Source organism: Thermobia domestica, chromosome 5 (assembly GCF_964235325.1).
Source record: "Thermobia domestica chromosome 5, izTheDome1.hap1.1, whole genome shotgun sequence".
Taxonomy (NCBI): Eukaryota; Metazoa; Arthropoda; class Insecta; order Zygentoma; family Lepismatidae; genus Thermobia; species Thermobia domestica.
Genome location: NC_137458.1, coordinates 197412303 through 197435281, shown reverse-complemented (window position 1 = coordinate 197435281; position 22979 = coordinate 197412303). Strand labels below are relative to the sequence as shown.

Sequence of the window (22979 nt, the reverse complement as noted above, 5' to 3'; positions counted from 1 at the left end):
GCAGTAACTTCCATCATCCCTGGTGGCGTTCTTTCATCACTCGAATGTGTTCATGAAATTCCTCCTTGTTCATCACTGACGTCGTCCCAGTTTTCGGGGAAGAAATTCAGATGGGAACGGAGAAAATACATTTTCAGTGCCATTTAACATCCCAAATACCTGTAATTATGCTGCCAGTTGTTTCTTATGTTTTCTGAGGAAACATTTCACAACAGATTATTTAAAAAAAAAAAAAAAAGTTGCTTGATTCTTAGCCAGAAATCTGGCTCCAAACTGTGTATCGTTCAACAGTGTTTGGATTTTAGACACAACAAAAATTCCTTTTAACTTAGGATCTTTAAGTTTCGGAAAAAGCTCCCTGGGATATTTCAGTTCATCCCCTTTATTGTACATTGGTTTAACGAAACTTTTCATTAGTCTCAATTTAATGTCAAGTGGGGCAACATTATTTTTTTTAAAAAAGGTTACCAATGGCTTCTACTTGATATTAGCTTCACCTCGAATGAATAATGTCCTCTGGCCAATCTTTTATATAGCAGTCCCTCTCACTTGCTCTGCTGTCCCACAAACGGAGAAAGCTGCAGTATTCTGTGAATCCCCCTTGCAGACCAAGTAACAACACTATTACCTTAAAATCCGCACATACCTGCCATTTGCATTTTTCATATTGTATGCTTGTGAGAAAATTCCATACTTTCATAATATTCTCGTAGTTCTACATAATGTTTTACGGGAATTCATGATTTTTGTTTACATTTTGTAATAGCGCGATCTTCAAACTTTTCTTCGAGAAATCGATAAATAGATGCAATTCATTTGTATAACATTTGACTCCCAAGTCTTTCGTTAGGACATTTCTATCATTAAAATAGTTTAGAGAATTATCCATGCTAAAATGCAACAACAATATTTCATTTCTCTTTCTAAAAACTGGAACTTTCGTTGTGTGTTATAAAGATATGGAAAACACTGTTTAAAATTAAAAGTTAACGTGATTAAGGTTAATGAAATTTTTAATGATCTCTCTTAAAAATGAAAGGGAAAGTATTTTTTGCAAAAGGGACTTGTAGTATAGTGGGAGTTATCTTAATTTCTCAATACAAAGTGCAAAATTTTATTACAATAAACTAATATGTAATTAAACAAGATCATGCTTGTAGTTTTGAAAATAACTCTGCCTACACAAATAAAGTTTTTTTTTTTTTTCAAACTTGGCACAAACGCTGTCACGTACACACATCAATAATTATTATCTCCTGGAACGTACATAATTGTTTCAAAGTGATTTTTTTTTCTTATCTGCAGGAATATAATGCTATAACCAAATACATTCTTCGCTTTTTGCGTTTGATAATATAGGGTGATGACGTCCCTTCAAGTTTGGGCCTGAGAGGAAACCACGTGTTTTGTGGCACCATAGAAATATGAAAGGAAAAGGGAGTTTAACACTTACTTTACGGTGCTTTAGGTCCACAGTTCATGTGCATATATTAAGAAATGAAAATCACAACATTTGACCTCTGGTTCATTAAACGTCAAATCACCCAGAAAAAAACCGAAATGTCACCCACCGATTCAGATTTTAATGGAACTTCGTGTACTTGTTAACACTACTATTGTATGAAGACCTGTAAAATTTTTCTTCCAAAATCCTAATAGTTTGTGAGAAATACGAGACCAAAGTTTCAGAATTTCAGGCATCCCGGTCGTTCTCGAGGCCATCTAATATTTCATAGAGCTTAATACAAAAATTCATATCTCAGTATCTAAGCAATGTATCACTTGGAAATTTCTACCCGAAGTTTATGTAAGTCTGTAGAGCTAATTAAAAAAAAAAACACCATCAAGATTGCTGTACATTAAGGGTGAAAGATGCACCCTTGCACTTCAAAATAGTTAATTTTTTGTGTAAATTTCTAGTTTTATATAATGCGCATTATCGCTGTGAGGCGGATCAATTACCTTGCCGCTCTTTTTTAAAAACTGAACCTTAAGATATGTTCTAAGAGATTGTAAAATAAAATTAGTGGTTTTTTGAATGCTTCGGTTAGTAATGCTCGTTTAACCCTTCAAGGCCAACGCGCCAGCTTTTCGTGTCATCTGTAAAGTGTTATTGCCATTGATGCAAGCAAGGTATTGGCACATTATTACTCGATTCACTCACACAGGTCTCAAGTAATTACTAAGTATACGTGTTGTTTGTGTTGAAGTGTGTGGGGGCTCAGAGAAGCGAGATAACCAGGCTAGAAACATTCACTTTCGAAATTTTATAGAAAAAAAAAAAAATCTGTTTGCCTAACTATTAATATAATCAAAGTGAATTTAATGTTAAAATTGAATTAATTTTCCAAATCTAAAGTCCATTATCTTTCAAATAACATAGAAATGAAGGCTATATGACAGTCCGAGGATAGGGAGGGGGGGAAGTACCGGATTATTTTTCGATTGGGAAGACATACTTACATAAACGTAATTTACAAATAGGAACAGGACCAATACAAAGTACAGAACAAAACTGAATTTCGTACTTCTTTTTATCAACATTTACGACAGTTACATTTTAGTCTTCAAAACGAAATAAAAATAATGATTGAACTTTTCCAGTACGTTAAATTGAAAATTTGTAACCAAAGAAATATGCAAAACTCCTTGTGCACGCAATCAATTTCTTACCTCAGCATATACCAATTCGCAGTGATTTGATTTCACTATTTGAGACTAAAGGAACTTGCTACTTCGTTTAAGCAAAACGCAGCCTGTATTGTTCCTCCACAAACTGAACCTCCTTATCTGAGAAATAATCAGGGTTTGCCCAAGTGGGCCCAGCCCGAAAAAACCGCTTTTTGTTAGTATATTATTGGTACAACTAAGATGATCACATTGTAAGTGATTTTTATCAGATTTTAGACTTTCCTTGGGCGAATTCGAGGCTTTCACGTTAAGGTATACAACATTCAACATAGGGCTAAGACCTTTATAAAGTTCTGAGTGCACTAAATGAATTATTAAAAAACAGCTTGAGATAGTTATAGAACAAATTAATGTATGGATTATGCTTATAGCCTATTTGAAGTAAAATAAGCAATTTTGTACTTTAGAAAATATTTTCCGTGAATAGTGTGCTCGTCGACTTGGCGACACCGAGGAACATTATCACTCATGCGTTTGACGGGTTTAAGGTCATAGATGTCGGTACTAATAGTACATATGTAAATACATTAGTAAAACTATTAGTATTATTTCTTACTTTTGATTTAAGACACGAGTTTCTTCAACTAAAATTTGGTTTTCCAACAAGAACAGTTTAGATCAGTCATTTGTTGCTACTCTTCAAATAAGAATTCTGTAGAATCAACACCAGCAATGGCGTAAAAATTCTTGCCAAATTTAAGAAGCTTAATGCTCGGGGTTCCAAAGACTGTAACGCTTACTATTTCAAGTGCTGAGTTCAAATTTCCGTACTAGTGGAAGTTTTGATATACACGCCGTGAAAGAAGTGCTCGGGATATTCCCGAATTAAACGCAGAAGGATCGGAAATGAATACTTCAACAATAAAACTATTTATTTTACGCTTAAGTCTGCCATACGTCCCGTAAAAAACGGGACAGTCCCGTTTTTGAGCCCGTGTCCCGCGTCCTCGTAAATTTCGTCAGGACAGGGAAATGTCCCGTATTTTAACTCCGTTCCATTTCTGCTATCAATATCAGCTTATTCCAAAAGTGAAAAATAAAAAAAATCTGACATTGTCTGGGAATCCTGTAATTAGTGAATGAACAGTACGCTGTTGCATGTAACAGTTTCGAGGAAGTTATTACACCACCCTGTTCGACTTGATAGCGAGCGAAATTTGCAATGCTCCTTTTTCCATTGCACTTGATGGAAGCTCGGATACTCTCCGGAACATTAAAAAAAAAAAAAAAAATCTTTTAGTTCCAAAACTCACGGTTATGCCTATTATGCTCAAGGTGACGGTGATGATGAGAAATGACGGAATGAAGAAAGTGAGAGGAAACGTGAGAATCCCGAGAAAATCCACACACAAGGTGTTTGTTCACCACAAAACTCAGTTGGCGGGAGCTGAGATGGAACTAGGAACCCCATGCACTAGAGGTGAACGCTCTACCACTGAGTCACCGCGGCCTATTATACTTTTGTTCATAACCAGACTACAGTTCATTGCATTGTGTTGGAAAGTTGAGGGGGGAGGGGAATCTGAGGTGTCCCGTATTTTCATGGAGAAAATATGGCAGGTTTATTTACGCTGGAAGATGTTAATTTCATATAAGACATTTTAAAACATTTATTTATTTCATACAATATGAATTGTATCTTTGTTTTAAATTAATAGACCCCTTTTGGTATTCATATTTGGCGAACGTCAGTCAGGCTTCTGGATGACTTGATCTACATTTGTTCGTTTGTCTGCCGAGTTCCTTCATGGCTATGCGGTTAGTAAACGCGTCTTCGGCGTGGGAGCCGGGTTTGCTTCCCGGAGGGAGGTCATGTTGTTCGGATTCCACGGTAATCAGTAGGTCCCGTCTTATATAGGCTCGTTGCTGAAAGGGAAGTTAAACACAAAATCAACTCAACTCGTTTGTCTGCCTCTACCACTCACACTACAGGGTACAACTTTCGGCCTTTTAAGTTAAAGTTTTCAGAGTACAAGCACGAGACACTGTGGATTTCCTGTATAGATTTTGGCGGCATACCAACGTAAAATATCAAAGTGGCGGCCATTTTTTCAAACCAGCGAGTATCCATGCTACGAAGCGCAATTTTCAGTCTTGTAAGTTGAAATTTTGGCGGTGGAAGCAAGAGATATGCTAAATTTGCTGTATAGATTTTCTCGGCGATCGAATGTAAAATTTCAAAATGGCGGCCATTTTTTTCAAAACAGCAGTGAGTAGAAAATTGTTGCAAGTTGTGACAATGACAATCTTGAAATATAAATCACATTTTAACACTTTTACCCCAAAGACATTGAAATATTTCGAAAAAAAAAACCGATTAAATCCGAAAAAAACCGATAAAACCCATATGGGCCAAGGTGGGTTTGGCTTTTTCAAAAAAGCCCGGGTTTTTTCAAACCCTGGAAATAATATACTCTTCCAGTACCTTTAGTAAAGAGGGCGCACACAGAACAAATAATATTGGATATCGGAACATGGCACACGTCGTCTTTTCCAGCAGAAGGCCAGTAAAAGGATGGAGCCGGTCCAAAAGGGTGCATAAACTTGACTTCAACATAATTTTCCTCTTCATCTTTACCTAATGCCCGTATATCACAGCTAAAAGTACCCCCCCCCCCAAAAAAAAAAAAACAATGGTTATCGTAAACACAATGCAAGATACGAATTAGTGATAATGTCTGCGATGTTCATTCGAGAAGATGTCTTCTCTTCAGTAAAATGAAAAATGGAACTGAAATGTGGATCAGCACTGATTCGCTTTGTTCCAATCGAGGTTTGGCTTAGAGGAGAGAACTGATGATATGATCGCGTTCCAGGAATTGTTTTTGCAGCAGAAAAACGATTTTATAGTTTTTTGCGTGTATCTATGAGAGTTTCTTTTTTCAGGAAGCTGAAATTCATATGTTCAATGCGAGATCTACAGACAGTAAAAACTTTTTCCGTTGTATTTAAAAAATCAGAACATCTTTGAAGGCTTTCTTTAGTAAGCAAACGTTTAATTGTCCCACCAATACCAACACATTGAGATTTACCATGGCTTGAAGCAAAAAATGACCATGATGCACTTAAGGAGAAATCCTCATAATGGTAACACAAGTTTAGGAAGTTTTTACAATTCTTGTACTGCGCAGCGCATCCATCACTAAAGTAATTTACATTTCTGACATATGGAAATTACTCTTTCAGAAAAGAAGTTATTTGTTTCTGAGTGTCATAAACAAATGCGACATCGTGTTCCAAGTCATCTGATATCACACACAAATAGAAACAGTCAGGTTTGCAGATCCAGGAAGACGTGTATATAGTACTGCTGGGTGTAGGGTACAGGAATCAATAGACCAGTAATACCCTTGAACTTCGTCTTGAAATATGTAGGAATAATTTTCACTGAAGTCCATCAGAACGACGGCTGTCTCTGGCTCAAGATTTTTCTTTCTGTCCTTTAAGAAATGTGACTGTGCTTTCGAAATAAATGAATGTTGTACAAGCTTTTCAAGCTTTCGTATCAAAATTGTCACACACTCGTCCAGTGTGACAGTACTTTTCACCAATTCTGTTCTGTCCGTTGATACCCACTGGTAATATATTACTTCCTCCCCAGGATTAAAATCCTCGAATTTTGCAATTAGAAGCTGCCTCAAATTTTCACTGGAGGGACACTCGGAACAATGCCTCAGCATGCAATCCCGACTGTACACAGAACAAACCAGATGACGGATCAAGTCTTGATATGTCTCTTCTATATGACATGCATGCAGTAGGAGAATAACGTTTTGATGTATTGTACACACGCAGACGGAATGTGTCCCAGCAGAACCTGCTACACACCTCTTAGGACGTAGCGTGCAAAATTTAGAAAATCCAATTTTAATGTTGGGATGTTGATGTTTAAATTCTGGAGTATAATTCTTTTAAATTCCCAAGTAATAATCACTTCTCCATGTGTACATTTTTTGAAATACTCACTGTTCTTCCAGGTAGAATTCATCAACGTAGAAATTCTTTACTATTTGAATTGTATCTTCACTAAGCTGTTTTCCCTTTCTCAATTCAGGAATAGCTAAAATTCCTTTATTCTTCAGAATTTCCCTTGCTTGCCGGACGGCATATTCACTCACATTAAATTCATTGACAATCTGTTTCCTGCTCCAAGATGAGGGCACTAAAGTTAACAGTTGTACTATTTCTCTTCTAGTGATTTTACCTTGGACTTTGGCCTTTATTAAATCAAGAAGTTTACCATATCATCAGCCTTTTGTTTCACATTTTTTGAAATTTTACAAGAATCTTGTTTAGAGGCAAGCTCTTTTCCCACAACTTTGCTTACTTTTCTTCTCAGAGCAGAACTTGCTGAGTCAAGCTTTCTTTTAGCATATGCAGGCTTGCTGTGTGACGGAATGGCATGGAATTTTAGAGGTGATTCCAGTAATGCTGTAAGTGAAACATTAAGATGCTCTACAGTTTCGGTTTTTGCGACAGATTCTTCTAAAACAGATACATCATGTTCATTAAATCCGCCCACGTCTTTGCATTCAAAGGAAATCTCATGTTTGTTTCTGCAGTTACCGCATATCTTTTGTCCAGGAATAGCCTTTACAGAGTCAACGTTTTAATTAATTTCATTAGCAAAATCAACACTTACTTTTCGCAAAGCCTTAGTGATTGTTTTTTTATGGCAATTAAATGGATCAAAACAACTTGTCTGATAATGTTCATACTTCTTCAAGTAATATGTTTTATGATGTTCACAAACACTAGTTAACAAATCAGAACTGATTCCACTCTTTTGGGATAACAATTCTTTCTCGGATGCACTGATAATACAATGCAATTTGACCACCGTGTATAGCTATTTTTGTGGCATTCACTTTTAGTTTCCTTTCCTACATTGCACTGTTTTAATTCACTTCGTGATATCGTTGTAGGCCAAACTATCACTTGACAGGATGAACAACATTATCTTGCAGCAACCCCAATAAGTATTCAGTCTTAAGCATTCAACACGACATAAACATCTGCACAGAAACACAGCTGGAACCGAAATGAATAAGTTACTGTACGGCCACAATGCAGAATCAGGCAAGATTACACATGTTCCTACGCGCATTGCTCAGACAAGATTTTTTCACGTCAGCTTGGTAGTTCAAGACACAACTTGCATGTTTGCGTTAACTAAACGATTTTCAATCCGTAACTAGTCCTGCATTAGATTTGATAGTTTATTATGCATCGTGTACATTCACCGCTAAAAGTTCTGAGATGAAGAAATGAAATTTACTCCCCTCCCACAGTTGCAAATTCGTCTCAAATACTGAAAGCTACACAATAACTCTAAAAATAACAGTGAGTTTAGAACTTCAGATGGAGAAAGTATTTTATTCGGATGCTCATGAAACGAACATTTGTCCTTGTGTACAGGATGTCTCAAAAGTCCCCTGACATAGGGTAACTCGGTTATCATCAGAGTTACAACAAAATGTAAGAGGGAAAATCGTCTCCAAATATGATGTTTTCAATTTAAAGTGAAGGAATTTTTAAAATCGAACTAGCCGTTTGGGCTGTACACGCTTTAAGTACCCGATGTTAAATGAAAACGCAACATTGCCATTTACCTGGACCCACAACGTAAGTGAATGAAGTTACTGTCTTTTACACCAGCCATACACTGACGTATTTTTCCGCCGTAGCCATAAAATTTCATGCGTTAGTCTTGTTAGCATCTGTCAATACGTTAGTGTATGGGACCTGGCGTACGTTTACGTACCGAATTTTTATACGCTGGAAAAGTCTGGCTGCTTTTAACTTCGAGCGTAAATACGGCGCGTAAAAACGGCTCAGATGAAAGGGTTTTCGAGCAGCAGGTGGTCTCTTGCCCTTTCTACGGCCTTCTCCCTCGTCTGGTCTTATTGTTTTCAGAAGAGAAAACCTGTTCTTGTGTTGTCCTCGCGAATCGTTGCTGAGGTTTGCTGGTAGACTCACCAGAAATCATCATTCCAATCTAGTTTTAGTCTTTCTGTACAATACATGATTTCGGCTAAATTAATATTTTCTATTGCACAAAACGAGACCTTATTTCCTAATTAAAATTCATAATTAATTTTCAGTGCATAGAGAAAAAGATATTTAAATCCAATACTTCAGAATCAGAATTCGCAAATTACGAGAGCTCCTCCGTGGTTATATGGTCAGCGTTAGCTTCTCCGGCGCAGGACATCCTGTTCGATTCTCGGCAGAAGCTCACGCAGTTTGAATCTCACTTCTCATATAGCCTCGCTGTCTAAGAGGTCGCTCAAGTCAAACCCAATCCAATCGAACATGATGTCTTTCGACTACGAATTTAACATTAAATTTAATATCTGACAGTTAGTCCCAATATACGGTGTACTTCAACAAGATACTATCTCGATATCTGCCTGATAAAACAGCAAAAATTGCGTTTGACTATCAAAATGTGCTTTTTTTTTTTTTTTTTTTTTTTTTTTTTTTTTTTTTTTTGCTATTTCGACCACCTGCTGATTGTTATTTTAAGTACCTTCTCAATTTTACAAGAACTTGTAACAAAATAGGTTCAGAAAGTCATTATTTTTTTTCACGTGATCTTAACATTACTCGTGAAAAAGAAAATGTGATAAGCCACAATACATAGGATAGTGTTTCTTTCTTTGTGAATTATTTCAAACCTCAGATTGTACATATATTTAAATTTAATAGACCTAATAATCCTCTTTCGCCATTAGTGCTTACATACTAAGTCTAAATAGCACAATCATTGTACCGCTCGTTTTAGTGTGCTTGCTTTTCAGCCTTAAAAGTTCATGTTCAATCCAGGGTACCAGCTATGTTCAATATTTTTCAACATTTTATTATATCTCGTCATGATAGGGACTGTGCCAACATTTATTTGAAAAGCTTATGTAGACTCAAAACAGAACATACCTAACGCCAAAATTGAAATGACACCCATTTGCAGGAAATAGGATGACACTCATAATAGTTCATGTTAACTCGTAGTATGCCATTAAAACATTTCTCAACCTTTGTGATGTGGTTACTATCAATTCCTCTTAGATAAACGTTAACTTAAGGTCTATTATCACAAAATATTAAATAACAACGAATATCTGACACTTAAATAATTTCTTTCACGAACAACTCAATCATTTTACTGAGCTCCTCTGTGACTAAACGGTTAGCATACGTGTCTTTGGCGTGGGAGAGCCGGGTTTGCTTCCCGGTGGGAGTTCATGTGGTTCGGATTCCACGTTAATCAGTAGGTCTCGTCTCATATAGCCTCGCTGGTGAAAGGGACGTTAAACTCAAAATCAACTCAACTTAATCGTTTTACTATCTTTATAAGTAGCATGTCCATCCTGTCAGGAGAATTTATATAATAATTGACTTAATAGTGTACCATTTTTCTTCTTACTTAATAGAGTATTATTTTAGTGTCATTTTTACTACTAGAGCTTCGAAATTAATTGATATTTAATTGTTTTCAGTTTCGTATAACATACAAGTTTGTTTACATTTTTCTTTTTACTTTCTGCTTAATTCCTTATAACTACGCTTTCTTACAGTGAAATATGCCTTATGTAATGAATATAAGAACTATGAGTATTAAAAACATACAATTCGACGGGATCTTTACCCTGAGAGAAATTAAAATTTAAAATAAAACAAATCTGTTTATTTTCTGAACCAGTAAATGGAAACTCTTCCGACTTAGACTGCTTCAAATCATTGGTTCATAAGTTGTGAAACAAATGTAATAATAATAATAATAATAATAATAATAATAATAATAATAATAATAATAATAATAATAATAATAATAATAATAATAAATTTAAACGAACGAATGGGTTTGGTTCAAAGTGTCTTTAATGAGTTAACAGTTTAAACTTCTTTTGAAAAAAATCTAAACTAAGATTGGGTAGCTCTCAGTTAATTTTAATAAGCAGTTGGGTGTTTGTACCAACATGTAATAAAATTTAAACAAACCAGTCGTTCAGAATAGTTTAACTTTGTTTGAAAATAACCTAATCTGAGTTGAATTGGAGAATAGAGAGTTGTGAATAGCTAATGTTTGAACGGAATTTGACTACTATAAGTTCGAAATTAAATAAATTAAGATCTATATTATGGTAAAGCTTCGTGATAATATGCCAAATATCATAGCTACGCCAAATTCATGAAACAGCTACAATCATTTGTAACAACCCCACATTTTATTATTTGCAGTTTTTTATGTTCCCGTATAACATACACACGTGCAAACATCTTTCTTTTAGACAAATTTAATATTTAGTATACTAAATAACTATAATAATTTTAATAAAGCGTTAAATTTATCTTACTTTCCGTAATCAATTGTAGTTGCGCAAAAACACAGATCTATTCGCTTGTAATGGAAAGTATCAGTGACGGCAATTGGGTATGAACACTAGAAAGGGGGACAAAACACCACTAATAGTAAGGGGGCATGTAATTAGGCTATAGTGTAAAGCCAAAAAAGTGGGGGCAGCATTTACCTCCACGCCCCTAATCGCCGATGGACAGCAAACTTGTTAATAATATTCCCAATTTAAGTGAATTTTAAGAAATTGTTGAGGAATAATTTTAGTAGTATTTAATTAGATCTATACGGTTTTATTTGAATTACTTCACTTCAGATCTACAATTAGTTTCATTATATTTTCATTAACTGTTAATCATCAAACGATGCGTTCAAACGTAGAATATTCACTAATAGTCATTACATTGGCCAACAACTTAAATTAATTTGTTTACAATTAAATAAATGACCTTTTTTTTAAAAAAAAAACACCAAATTTGTTATATTTAATTTGAACATGTGGTTTGGTCCAGTCATTAGAATCAATCATTTTTTTTTAAATTTAAAAGTTGGTTTTATCCATTAAAAGTGTCTGCTTACTGTGTCACAAGGTTTTCAGTAGACCCTACATTGAATGCTGTAAATTTCTTATATCTTATACATTAACATTAGAGGCGGACAGAGGGCGTATTGTGAAATTGTACACTGAGAAAAATGTATGTGGCATACGTAAAAACGTAGGTTGCATGTGTAAATCATGTAGTTTTAGGACTTAACGTACAGCAAATGTATAACTGAAAAAAGTACATTTTATACATACTTTCCGCATACATGTTTCGAATAAACGAACTTTCTGTACGAACGAAAGAACTGTATATAGGTGGTCAGGATCTCACATACAGTTATACGCATGTAGCATACAACTGTCGTATGTAACATACGTATACGTATGTGATATATGGAAGACTGTTAGATGTCATACATCCTGCAACGGAATGATGTAACATCTAAGCGGGGAAAGTCTGTAGCATATGGATAACGTATGTTCCGTGCAGATTTCTGTAGTAAACATAATGATTCTGTATATTTGTACAATATACCGCTGTCCGAATAACGAACTTCTCAGTGTATTAATTAATAAGAATTTGCGTCTGGTGAAAGGGAATATTAAAAGTTCGAAAAATTTTCTATATATATTCGCCAGGGGCGAAGTAGAATTCGGCGCCACTACACTTACCTTATCAAGCTTTTTTTTTTTTTTTTTTTTTTTTTTTTTACAAATAAAAGAAACAACTGTTGTCGTTAGCTACGTTGAATTTTTATTATGCTGCTTGCACAGACTACTGCAACAGCCAAAAGTGATCATTCTCTATTCTTTTACAAATAAAAGCTGTTTTCAAGAGGCTTATTTTGGACTTTTTGTTAAACTTACAAAACTGCCTTTGCTGTATACAAATCCACTTTGAGAACAATTATGAAAATTTATAACTATTTACGTTTCATACTATATATAAGAAATGAAATTTTAATACGTTAGAAATTGTGATTTAAAAAATGTTCGAAATGGGTAACAGCATCAATTTAGTAATAATTGTAAACTTTTGTAATTTTATGATATTCTGTATGTGAGCACATAAAGAAGATTTTAATTTTGATTGTTTTACGGTAAAAAATATTTTGTGAAATGTAACGGAAGCTATGAAGGGACCTTCTTTGGGAATTTCTTAATATTGATCGATGCAGGTAAATAATATGTTAATGTTTGTACTTGAAATCCAAAATGTAGTTTGGTACTACATACACTACGTGATCATAAGTATCCGGACACCCCCAAAACATACGTTTTTCATATTAGGTACATTGTGCTGCCACCTACTGCCAGGTACTCATTATCAGCGACCTCAGTAGTCATTAGACATCGTGAGAAAGAAAAATGGAGCGCTCCGCGGGACTCACGGACTTCGAACGTGGTCAAGTGATTGGGTATCACTTGTGTCAGAAGTCTGTACGCGAGATTTCCACACTCCTAAACATCCCTAGGTCCACTGTGTCTGATGTGATAGTGGAGTAGAAACGTGAAGGGACACGTACAGCACAAAAGCGTACAGGCCGACCTCGTCTGTTGACTGACAGAGACCGTCGACAGTTGAAGAGAGTTGAAGAGAGAATGGACAGACATCTATTTAGACCACCACACAGGAATTCCAAACTGCATCAGGATCCACTCTAAGTACTATGACAGTTAGGCGTGAGGTGGGAAAAAACTTGGATTTCATGGTCGAGTGGCTGCTCATAAGCCACACATCACGCAGGTAAATACCTCGCTTGGTGTAAGGAGAGTAAACATTGGACGATTGAACAGTGGTAAAACGTTGTGTGGAGTGACGAATCACGATACACAACGTGGCGATCCGATGGCAGGGTGTGGGTATGGCGAATGCCCGCTAAACGTCATCTGTTAGCACGTGTAGTGCCAACAGTAAAATTCGGAGGTGATGATGTTATTGTGTGGTCGTGTTTTTCTTGGAGGGGGCTTGCACCCCTTGTTGTTTTGCGTGGCACTCTCACAGCGCAGACCTACATTGATGTTTTAAGCACCTTCTTGATTCACACTGTTGAAAAGCAATTCGGGGATGGCGATTGCATCTTTCAACACGATCGAGCACCTGTTCATACTGCATGACCTGTGGCGGAGTGGTTACACAACCACAACATCCCTGTGATGGACTGGCCTGCACAGGGTCCTGACTTGAATCCTATAGAACACCTTTGGGATGTTTTGGAACGCCGACTGTGCCAAGCCTCACCAACCTATATCGATACCTCTCCTCAGTTCAGCACTCCGTGAAGAATGGGCTGCCATTCCCCAAGAAACCTTCCAGCACTGATTGAAAGTATGCCTGCAAGGGTGGAAGCTGTTATCAAGGCTAAAGGTGGGCCAACACCATATTGAATTCCAGCATTACCGATGGAGGACGCCACGAACTTCTAAGTCATTTTCAGCCGGGTGTCCGGATACTTTTGATCACATAGTGTATGTTTAAAATTATAGTACTTACTTAATTTCTTAATGACTAAAAATTCTGAATTTAAGCACAAAGAGGAATCCTGGCGATACAAGTAGTTAATGGAGAAATGATCCCAATAAATTTCTTTAAATTGGAAGCATTTCATATGTCAATGAAAAAAAAACCACTGGTAGCGATCAGTCTTTGAAAAAGACTAAATTCGTGGGGTAAAGTTCTGACCCATTAAGCCCCTATAATATAACTGTCTCAAATTCAAGAACGTTATTATTCCCCTTGTTTACCTTCATTTTTAATATTCCAGCGCGAACACCAACTTGTGTGTCTCTTCACTCCTTGCATTTTTCATATTTTTATTCTCACCGTCATGATTAAAACGATGGGTTAGAAAAACGTGATTAACTAACCAAACTCATCATCATCAAAATGCCGAATACGTACGTATTTAAGACTGTGACCGTTTCTGATTTTTAAAATGCTCTTGTTTACACTGTAAGTCATTACTTGGCAGCATGTATGTCACATCGTCATTAAGAAATCATATATAATAGCTTTTTTTTAAGTAATAAGTGAAAACTTGTTCTAACTCTTATTGAAACATTTGGATTGCGTGCGTAGCGAGGAAGAAAATTTTTAACAAATCTATTTTCATTTCCAATACTTTCCTTTCTTCTTGCTTCTTCGGCACCCTCTTGCTATCAGCGCCCGAGGCAACCGCCCCGCTGGCCCCCTAACTTAGCTACGACTCTGATGAGAACTATTCTAAATATAAAGCAATCTATTCTACAGTTGCTAAAATGGATAAGGAATAACACAAGCACTTATATATTTAAAAATTAGTTGTATTTAAGGTAAAGTGTTTTTTATCTTAAAAAGATATTTTAACTTCCAAAAACATCTTATTAAGAGCAAATGTACTATCCAATGTAATGTAGCATGGTGCATTAATATCGTCACTGTTAGAACAAATGCTATGCTTCAAAGATCGTGAAAGAAAACAGGAGAGTGAATTAGTTGCCGCATTTCATATTAGTAAAGTACAAAACAATACAATTGATATTGTTTTCATTTGGTTATGTTATATCCCAGATTAAGTGTTAATTCGTTTTCTAAATATAAAATTTTAATTATTCTAGATATTCTTTGTAACTTTTAAATAGCTTGTCAAGTCACACTTCGAAATTAAAACATCGTTTGTTTGTACTTGGAGACGGTTGACTGTCCCTCTTTTTGTTGACCCTTTCATTAAGGACTAGATTCTACAAGAGCAGCAGGTGTGCTGAGCATATATTACCCAATAGCAGTGCGCGAATTAGGTTGTGTATATTTGAAGGGGGATAAAATAGTTCCTAACAGGAGATAGTTGATTGCTTTGTGAGGGACCAATGTTTCAATTTGTTGCTTTTGGAAGGGATTAAAACAAAATAGAAGAAAATTCCGACCCGGGATTCGCACCCTGCCCTAAAGGCATGAGTGGCACAAGCTGAATGGTAGGCCCTGGTTCCATGAGATATATTACGCCACAGAGGGCAGATTTATTTGTTTATTTATTCGAGAAATCTAACAAATTTAGTGAGAAAATTTATTAAATTGAATTACTGCTTTCGCAAAATGATGAATTTAGCTTTTGTTTTTCTTTCGTTCTTTCTTTCTTTCTTTCTTTCTTTTTTTTTTTTTAAATCTGTCTGATTTAACTTTGTTAAAACATTCTATGGGAATTTTCACATTCCGATACTATGAAAAGAAATAAAGTAATCCTACATTGAATATCACTTGGTAGTTCAAATGTTTCTATTGTTTTGTTCTTTCTTTTTATTCGTTTCCTTAATAGCATAATGTTTATAGGACCTGCATTTAAAACATAGATCTGTCCTGTTCAAACAACTTGAGCAAACTAGAAAACGACCGCGTGCTGAAACAACAGGCAAAAGGAAGAGCGAAAACTGACCGCTTCTTTTTCTTCTTCTTTTACGCGCCTATTTTTACGCTAGGTGTATGGGCCAACTTACGGACCGAAATTTACGACATCATTTTACGGACCGAAAATGCGCGCTGAAAATACGCTAGTGTATGTTGGCCTTTACGCTAACGTGTCGATGGCCAGCCCCCATTTAAAACATGACCCTATTCACCATACTTTTACAAAATTGATCCACCTCCCCCAGCCCCCCTGTTAATGGCAACGTTGCATTTTCGTTTAAAGTTGGGCGCATAAAGAGTGCACAGCCAAACGGTTAGTCCAATATAAAAAAAAAAAAAAAAAATCCTTCGCTTCAGATTGAAAACATCATATTTGGAAACTATTTTTATTCTTACATTTTGTTGTGACCATGATAATAACTAGAGGTCTGCGCGGATGCGGATATCCGCATCAAAATGGGTATTTGCGGATATATATCTCTTTTCTGTGCGGATAGCGGATAAAGTTGCGGATAAAAATGTTTCTTACATTTTTCTACCTAAAAACAATGCTGTGAATTTTCTGATAATGGTGGAAAGAGCAAAAACGTTCGTTTTGAATTTAAAGTTTTAAAACCAGTTGAAAAATACTAAAATCAAAATACAAGAGTGTTTGAAGCTTGTGACTCAGTGACAGCAAAAGGACAAAAAATGACATGAGAGAGTTGTCTTTTTATTGCTGTTTTCAATATTTTTAGCAGCCGTTTTGTAGGTGAATGACATCTCTGACCTAAATAGAAAGAAACGACAGGTCCCATCGCTACTTCTCAAGTACCGCTATTTGCTTTAAAAAAGAAAAGTAATTGCCGCCAAAGCCCCTGCTGATAAAGCTGAAAATTTTCAGACCATTCGCCTTGAAGAGGAAGAAATGTCTTCAAATAAAGTTTTTCTAGCCTGAGAGGTCAGGAACCAAAACCGCATCCCCTTCCATAAACTGAAAACTGGTCAGCAGAATTATCTTTGCCTTTTGTGACAAACTGGAGAAGCGCGTAGGTCACCGAAATAGTAAACAAATCACATGATACGCTCATCTTTCTCTCTCCCTCTCTCTTAAAAAAGAAAAAAAGAAAAGAAACAAATCTTCTTTACTGTTTATTTGAAATTCCGCAGATACTGAATGCACATTTGTGACCCCACAGATAGCTCTCTTCGGAGAGGTGCCACGGACCTCAATGAACATTCAGAGGGATTGGAGTTTTATAACAGCAATTGTTTCTCTCTCTCTTTCTTCTTGTGTATATGTGTATATGTATGTATGTTCTGGGCCTCTGGTAAAGAAAGAAAGAACAACCAATGTGTTGTTTCTCCTACCCTAAATGTGTCCAACAATGAGTGGGAGCTGCAAAGAAAAGCAGTAAATTCTAAACTTCCTCTATTGCCCCTTCCCGAAATTAACGGCATAGACTTCCTATTTGTATTCGAATTTATTTTCACTTCTAGTTTCAGTAAATGCGTGGTCGTGAAAGCTTGAGTTCCCGTTCAGCAGCGAGGCTATATGAGACGTAGACCTACTGATTAACGTGGAATCCGAACCACATGAGCTCCCGCTGAGAATTGAACCCGGGTCTCCCACGCCAAAGGCGCGTACGCTAACCGCTTAGCCACGAAGGAGCTTGGTCGTAAAAGCATGCATTGTATTGCGTTGTTAGTTTCATCACTTATTTTTTTTTTTAATTTAGTGCAAGTACTGGTGCTAGTGTCAGTTCGGGATATGTGGATGTGTTTGCGGTCCTGTGATTAATTTTTATTTCTTAATAACGATTATTTCAATTTCGCCTTTGTGTTTAGAACAAATGCCCCTTTTTTATGAGTAATGATGAAGTTTAAAAACTTAGTGAAGTGCTCTAAAATTAGTCGATTGAGGGGATATTACCTACGTGGCATTATTTTGGTCCGATATCTGCATTTGAGGATCTTGGGTAAGTGCATAAACCCTTTATTAATTTCTCATTTGTATCTGCACGGTTTATATTCCATTTTATTTATCGTAGTTGGTATTTGATCACGAGGAAACTGATATAATATATTGTTCCGTTTGTTGATTCAGAAAACTACGTGTATTATAGAATATGTAAGTTGTATATATTTGCTACCTCATTATCTGAGGATGCGGGTGCGGATAGAGATGCTGCGGATGCGATATTTTGTATCCGCGCAGACCTCTAACAATAACATTTACCCTACGTCAGGGGACTTTTGAGACACCCTGTATATTTAACAAACTACGAACGTAAGATCTTTGACACTATAGATATTATATCAACAAATATATTAAATAAATGTATACTCATCAAGTCATACAAAACTTTGCATTATGACTAAAAACTTGTACTTTAGTTTGTGCGGTTAGGTTAAGTTTGGTTAGTAGGACTTTTATCTGACACTGGCTTCCCCTTGACTGTTATATAACCTTCATTTCTACTTTATTTGAAAGATAATGGACTGTAGATTTGGAAAATTAATTCAATTTTAACATTAAATTCACTTCGATTATATTAATAGTTCGGCAAACAGAAAAAAAAAAAAAACTATAAAATTTCGAGAATGAATGTTTCTAGCCTGGTTATCCCGCTTCTCCGAACCCCCACACATTTCAACACAAACAACACGTATACTTAGTGATTACTTGAGACCTGTGTGTGAATCGAGCAATAATGTGCCAATACTTTGCTTGCATCAATGGCAATAACACTTTACAGATGACACGAAAAGCTGGCGCGTTGGCCTTGAAGGGTTAAACGAGCATTACTAACCGAAGCATTCAAAAAACCACTAATTTTATTTTACAGTCTCTTAGAACATACCTTAAGGTTCAATTTTTAAAAAAGAGCGGCAAGATAACTCGTCCGCCTCACAGCGATAATGCGCATTATGTAAAATTAGAATTTTACACAAAAAATTATTTTGAAGTACAAGGGTGCATATTTCACCCTTAATGTACAACAATCTTGATGGTGATTTTTTTTTAAAAAATTAGCTCTACAGACTTACATAAACCTCGGGTAGAAATTTCCAAGTGATACATTGCTTAGATACTGAGATATGAATTTTTGTATTAAGCTCTACGAAATATTAGATGGCCTCGAGAACGACCGGGATGTCTGAAATTCTGAAACTTTGGTCCGCATTTCTCACAAACTATTAGGATTTCGGAAGAAAAATTTTACATGTCTTCATACCAATGTTAACAAGTACACGAAGCTTCATTAAAATCTGAATTGGTGGGTGACATGGCCTTGGTGATTTGACGTGGAATGAGCCCTCTTCCTCTCTCCCCATTCCGCTTCTTATATCCACAAAATTTGTATGGTTTAGTTCTGAGTCAAGCAATGGAAATGAATACTCTTTTCGCTGCTATTTATGTTCGTTTATTGCATTTTTTTTTTATTAGCAAATGGTAACTGGGTTGTGTAATTTGAGTGTATACATGGTATATTAGAATAAGTGTGTTGTTACTGGGTTCGGTTCTCCGATGTATCTCATGTGTATTGTCAAACAGGATTGAAAAATATTTTACCCTCGTAACTATTCTAGATATTGCAACGAAATTTGGCATACACATTACATATAGGCCACAGTATTTTCCGAGGTGGATTATAATTAGGTATCCGTACCCAGGACTGTTCCAGCGTGATATTTCCAAAAGAGGGAAATTTCCCTATTTATCCCAAATTTCCCTTTTTCCGTATTATGAACACATGTGCATTGTACTATTTGAAATTTTGTTCTGTTTTGAAGAAAATAACATATTAACCGTGATACTCGGATAAATAGTCCTCTATTTGGAAACTTCTCTTGTATACGGTATATCCTACTTTTTCCTTATTTATATTGTATTGTCTATTAGGTAGAGACAAAATCAGTTTGGAATTTTAACCCCATTTTATAAAATATTACAAAACAGTCCTTGTATTTACAAAGAAAATATATAGAATTCCTTTATAACAAGTGAAGTGAAGGAGGAAGTGCTTTATACGGGAACCCTTTAGCTCATAGTAGCCTTCAGGGCGTCTTGTAGCGACTTCAGGATACGGAACTTTGGTAATCTCCTTAGTTCGTGGCAGCCTCCATGGATTTAGGGAAGGTAGTTTCTTTTTTTTGTTTGTTTGTTTAGGGCAACCTCAGGAGCAGGTGTAGGTTAAGTGGGTGATTAGTGGTTAATTGATACTGTTTTCCTCGGATCCCGTCGTGCTAGCTTCGTGTTTCCTGGTCACTTTATGTGTATCGTTTGTCGTACTAATGTTTGTAAACAATAGCACGTGTTATACAGATAGCATGTGCTCGCACAGAAAGGTAAAAATCCTTACAATATAAATGTATGATATTTGGTATGTCAAACAGGTTGAGAAATATTTTCCCCTCGTAACTATTCTAGACATTGGAACAAAATTTGGCACACGCATTATGCAGATAATATTTTTCAAGATATATTTTGTTAGGGTACCTGTAGTCGAGCTTGCTAATGGGAGCACCAAACTTCAAAAAGAGATTTTTTCCAAGAAGCACTTCCCCATTTTACCTTAAACTTCCCTTCTGTCGTACATCATGCACATATGTGCATGATACCTTTTGAAAGCTTCTTTTATTCTGAAGAGAAAGATATATCAACCATGAACTCGAATGAACAGTACTGAAGCAGTAGCTACTTAACTGAAAGTCGAAATTTTTTTTCAACAAATGCAAGAATCCACCGTAAATGGGTTAATCGAATTTAATTTATTTCAAAACAAATAAAATGTAGGATCTTTTCTTTAAATCTCATTTTCAGTTGCCAATTTGCTTTCTTATAATATATTTTACGATTAGAGGACTTCTGTAACATGTGATACTCATATTATACATCATATTCCACCAGATACGCAAGACGAATTCGGGAGTTTCTCGATCTCTTTTCAATGCAACTATTTTGTTGTATTTGTTTCCGAAATTATTCAGGTGTAGTGTTGAGAAAACAGAGGTAGATCTTTAGTAATTTCCTCTTCTAAGTAAAGCGCTTGTACTGTAGTGTCTTTGATTGAAACTATGGTATTACAGAAAAAAAAGCCTGATTCGTGTATTTGTAATTATCATAAGACAAGATTATGTTTCGTTTTCTAATTCAACCTTTTTTCGTTTGTCTGTGTGTAATTATCCAACTGTATGTTGAGAAATTCTTTTTTGAGTAAAGCATTTTTGATTTGTAATTAACTGACAGATGTAGAAAGACGGACAACTTTAAACGTGGAGTGTCGCGCTTTTTGAGTTGTGCAATTGTAGTACATTATTTTGAAATTTGAAAAAATTTAGTTTCTTTACAATTTCAATTTCTATATATTATTACATCTTTTTTATGTGTCCTGAGCGTCTAACTCCGAAGTCTGTTGACAAATAGTGTGAAAACAAATCTACTTAGAACAGGCGAAGAGAAAATGACGGGTGGAGATATTATGACCATGCCAGCGTGTGACGCAATCAACATGACTGAGTATGGTGTAGTTGAAATGATGACTACCTCAGGGAAAGACGACAGTATAAGATTTCTTCAGGAGCATGGTGTGCTTGCGTTAGGTAAGTTGTGTTTCAAATGTTGTAGGGACGCGCTTTTTGTAGGCAAAGGAAGGTGTTTCGCTGTGAGAAAACACGATTCTCAAATTGGTTTGTTGGTGATATCTTTTATAAAGGAAAAAGGGGTATGTTTAGTACCAGGGGTCCAGAAGCACGTAAAAAACACAAAATTTACAGGAGAAATGAATGATGCAAGTACTTGGACGTAACAGAACGTAACCAAATCTAACCTAAAGTAACCTAAGCTAACCAGAACTAGCCTAATATTAGTAGAAATAAGAGAAATTCTATCATTTTTTTGGAGAATTATGCTGGACACATATACTAATATAACATAAACTAACCGAACGTAACCTAAATTTACGTAAACTACCCTAAACTAACCTAATGTGAACAGAAATTAAGAAAATTGTAACATGTTTTAGAGAAAAGAGCTGGACCTCTTCTGCTAAACATAGGCCAGGAAAAATTACATTCTTCTTCACATGTAATTAGGTGAATAAAATGCAAACAGCATATCACATTCTGAATTTTAGAAGCTCGTAACGGCAAGCACTTGTATGCTCCTGGTTACGTTATGTTACGTCTAAGTACTTGCATCATTCATTTGTCCTGTAAATTTTGTTTTTTACGTGCTTCTGGACCCTTGTACTAAACATACTCCTTAGAATTTATCCCAAAATATTCTGGCCTCCCAAATTTAAAAAATGACATATTTTTTCCAACAATTATTTTGAGTGGTGTGCCAAAAGTAAATCTGCAGGCTCACGAATTCAACCTGAATGCTAAACACCTCCCTTTTCCATGCAATGTTAGACGTGAAATAATACTTACACCAATAGCTGATTACAGGATCTCTCTCGTCATGTTCGACTGCTAACTTCATATAATGTTGGATCTGTTTTAATGACGGAGGACATGGTGGAAACTTAATTGACATTGACATTTAATGCCACGTTCTCTCACTGCAAATTAAATAAAATAAGTCTAATTCAATAGAATATTTTTCTTCTTCTTTGTCTTCAAACAGTGTTGTCAGGTCTCCGGCTCGAAAAGTCGCTACTGTATCGTCAAAATTCCGCCACGTTCCGCTACCCTTACTAAAATTCCACTATTTTCCGCTACATTATAAAATTAAACTTAAATGATAAAAAAAAAAAAAAAACTCTGTTATGCAAAAAATTCAAACATTAATAATAGGCCTAAATTCTAAATGGAAAGCTCTGATTTAGTGCTTCACTAAATTTTATGAATTATAAAAAAAAGAATTTCAGTCTTATTTGAATAAATCACTCACGGTCAATACCTATCATTCTTTTATTATCATGTTCTTTATTAACAAATTAATATTGTGTAAAAACAGACCGGTAGCCAGCCCAAAACTGTAGGGGTGCCGGTAGAAGTTAAGGGGGCCCGATCGAACC

The 22979-nt window shown here is 35.8% G+C and overlaps 1 protein-coding gene across 1 annotated transcript in view; it reads right to left on the bottom strand.

The window, feature by feature from the left end:
- Positions 1–22583, bottom strand: part of Vta1 (vesicle trafficking 1) — a 128305-nt gene extending 105722 nt beyond the window's left edge. The window contains exon 1 of the mRNA XM_081759550.1: positions 22390–22583. Within this exon, the coding sequence (XP_081615676.1) occupies positions 22390–22501 (112 nt within the window). The 5' untranslated portion in view covers positions 22502–22583. The remainder of the gene's footprint in view (positions 1–22389) is intronic.
- Positions 22584–22979: the final 396 nt, after the last annotated feature.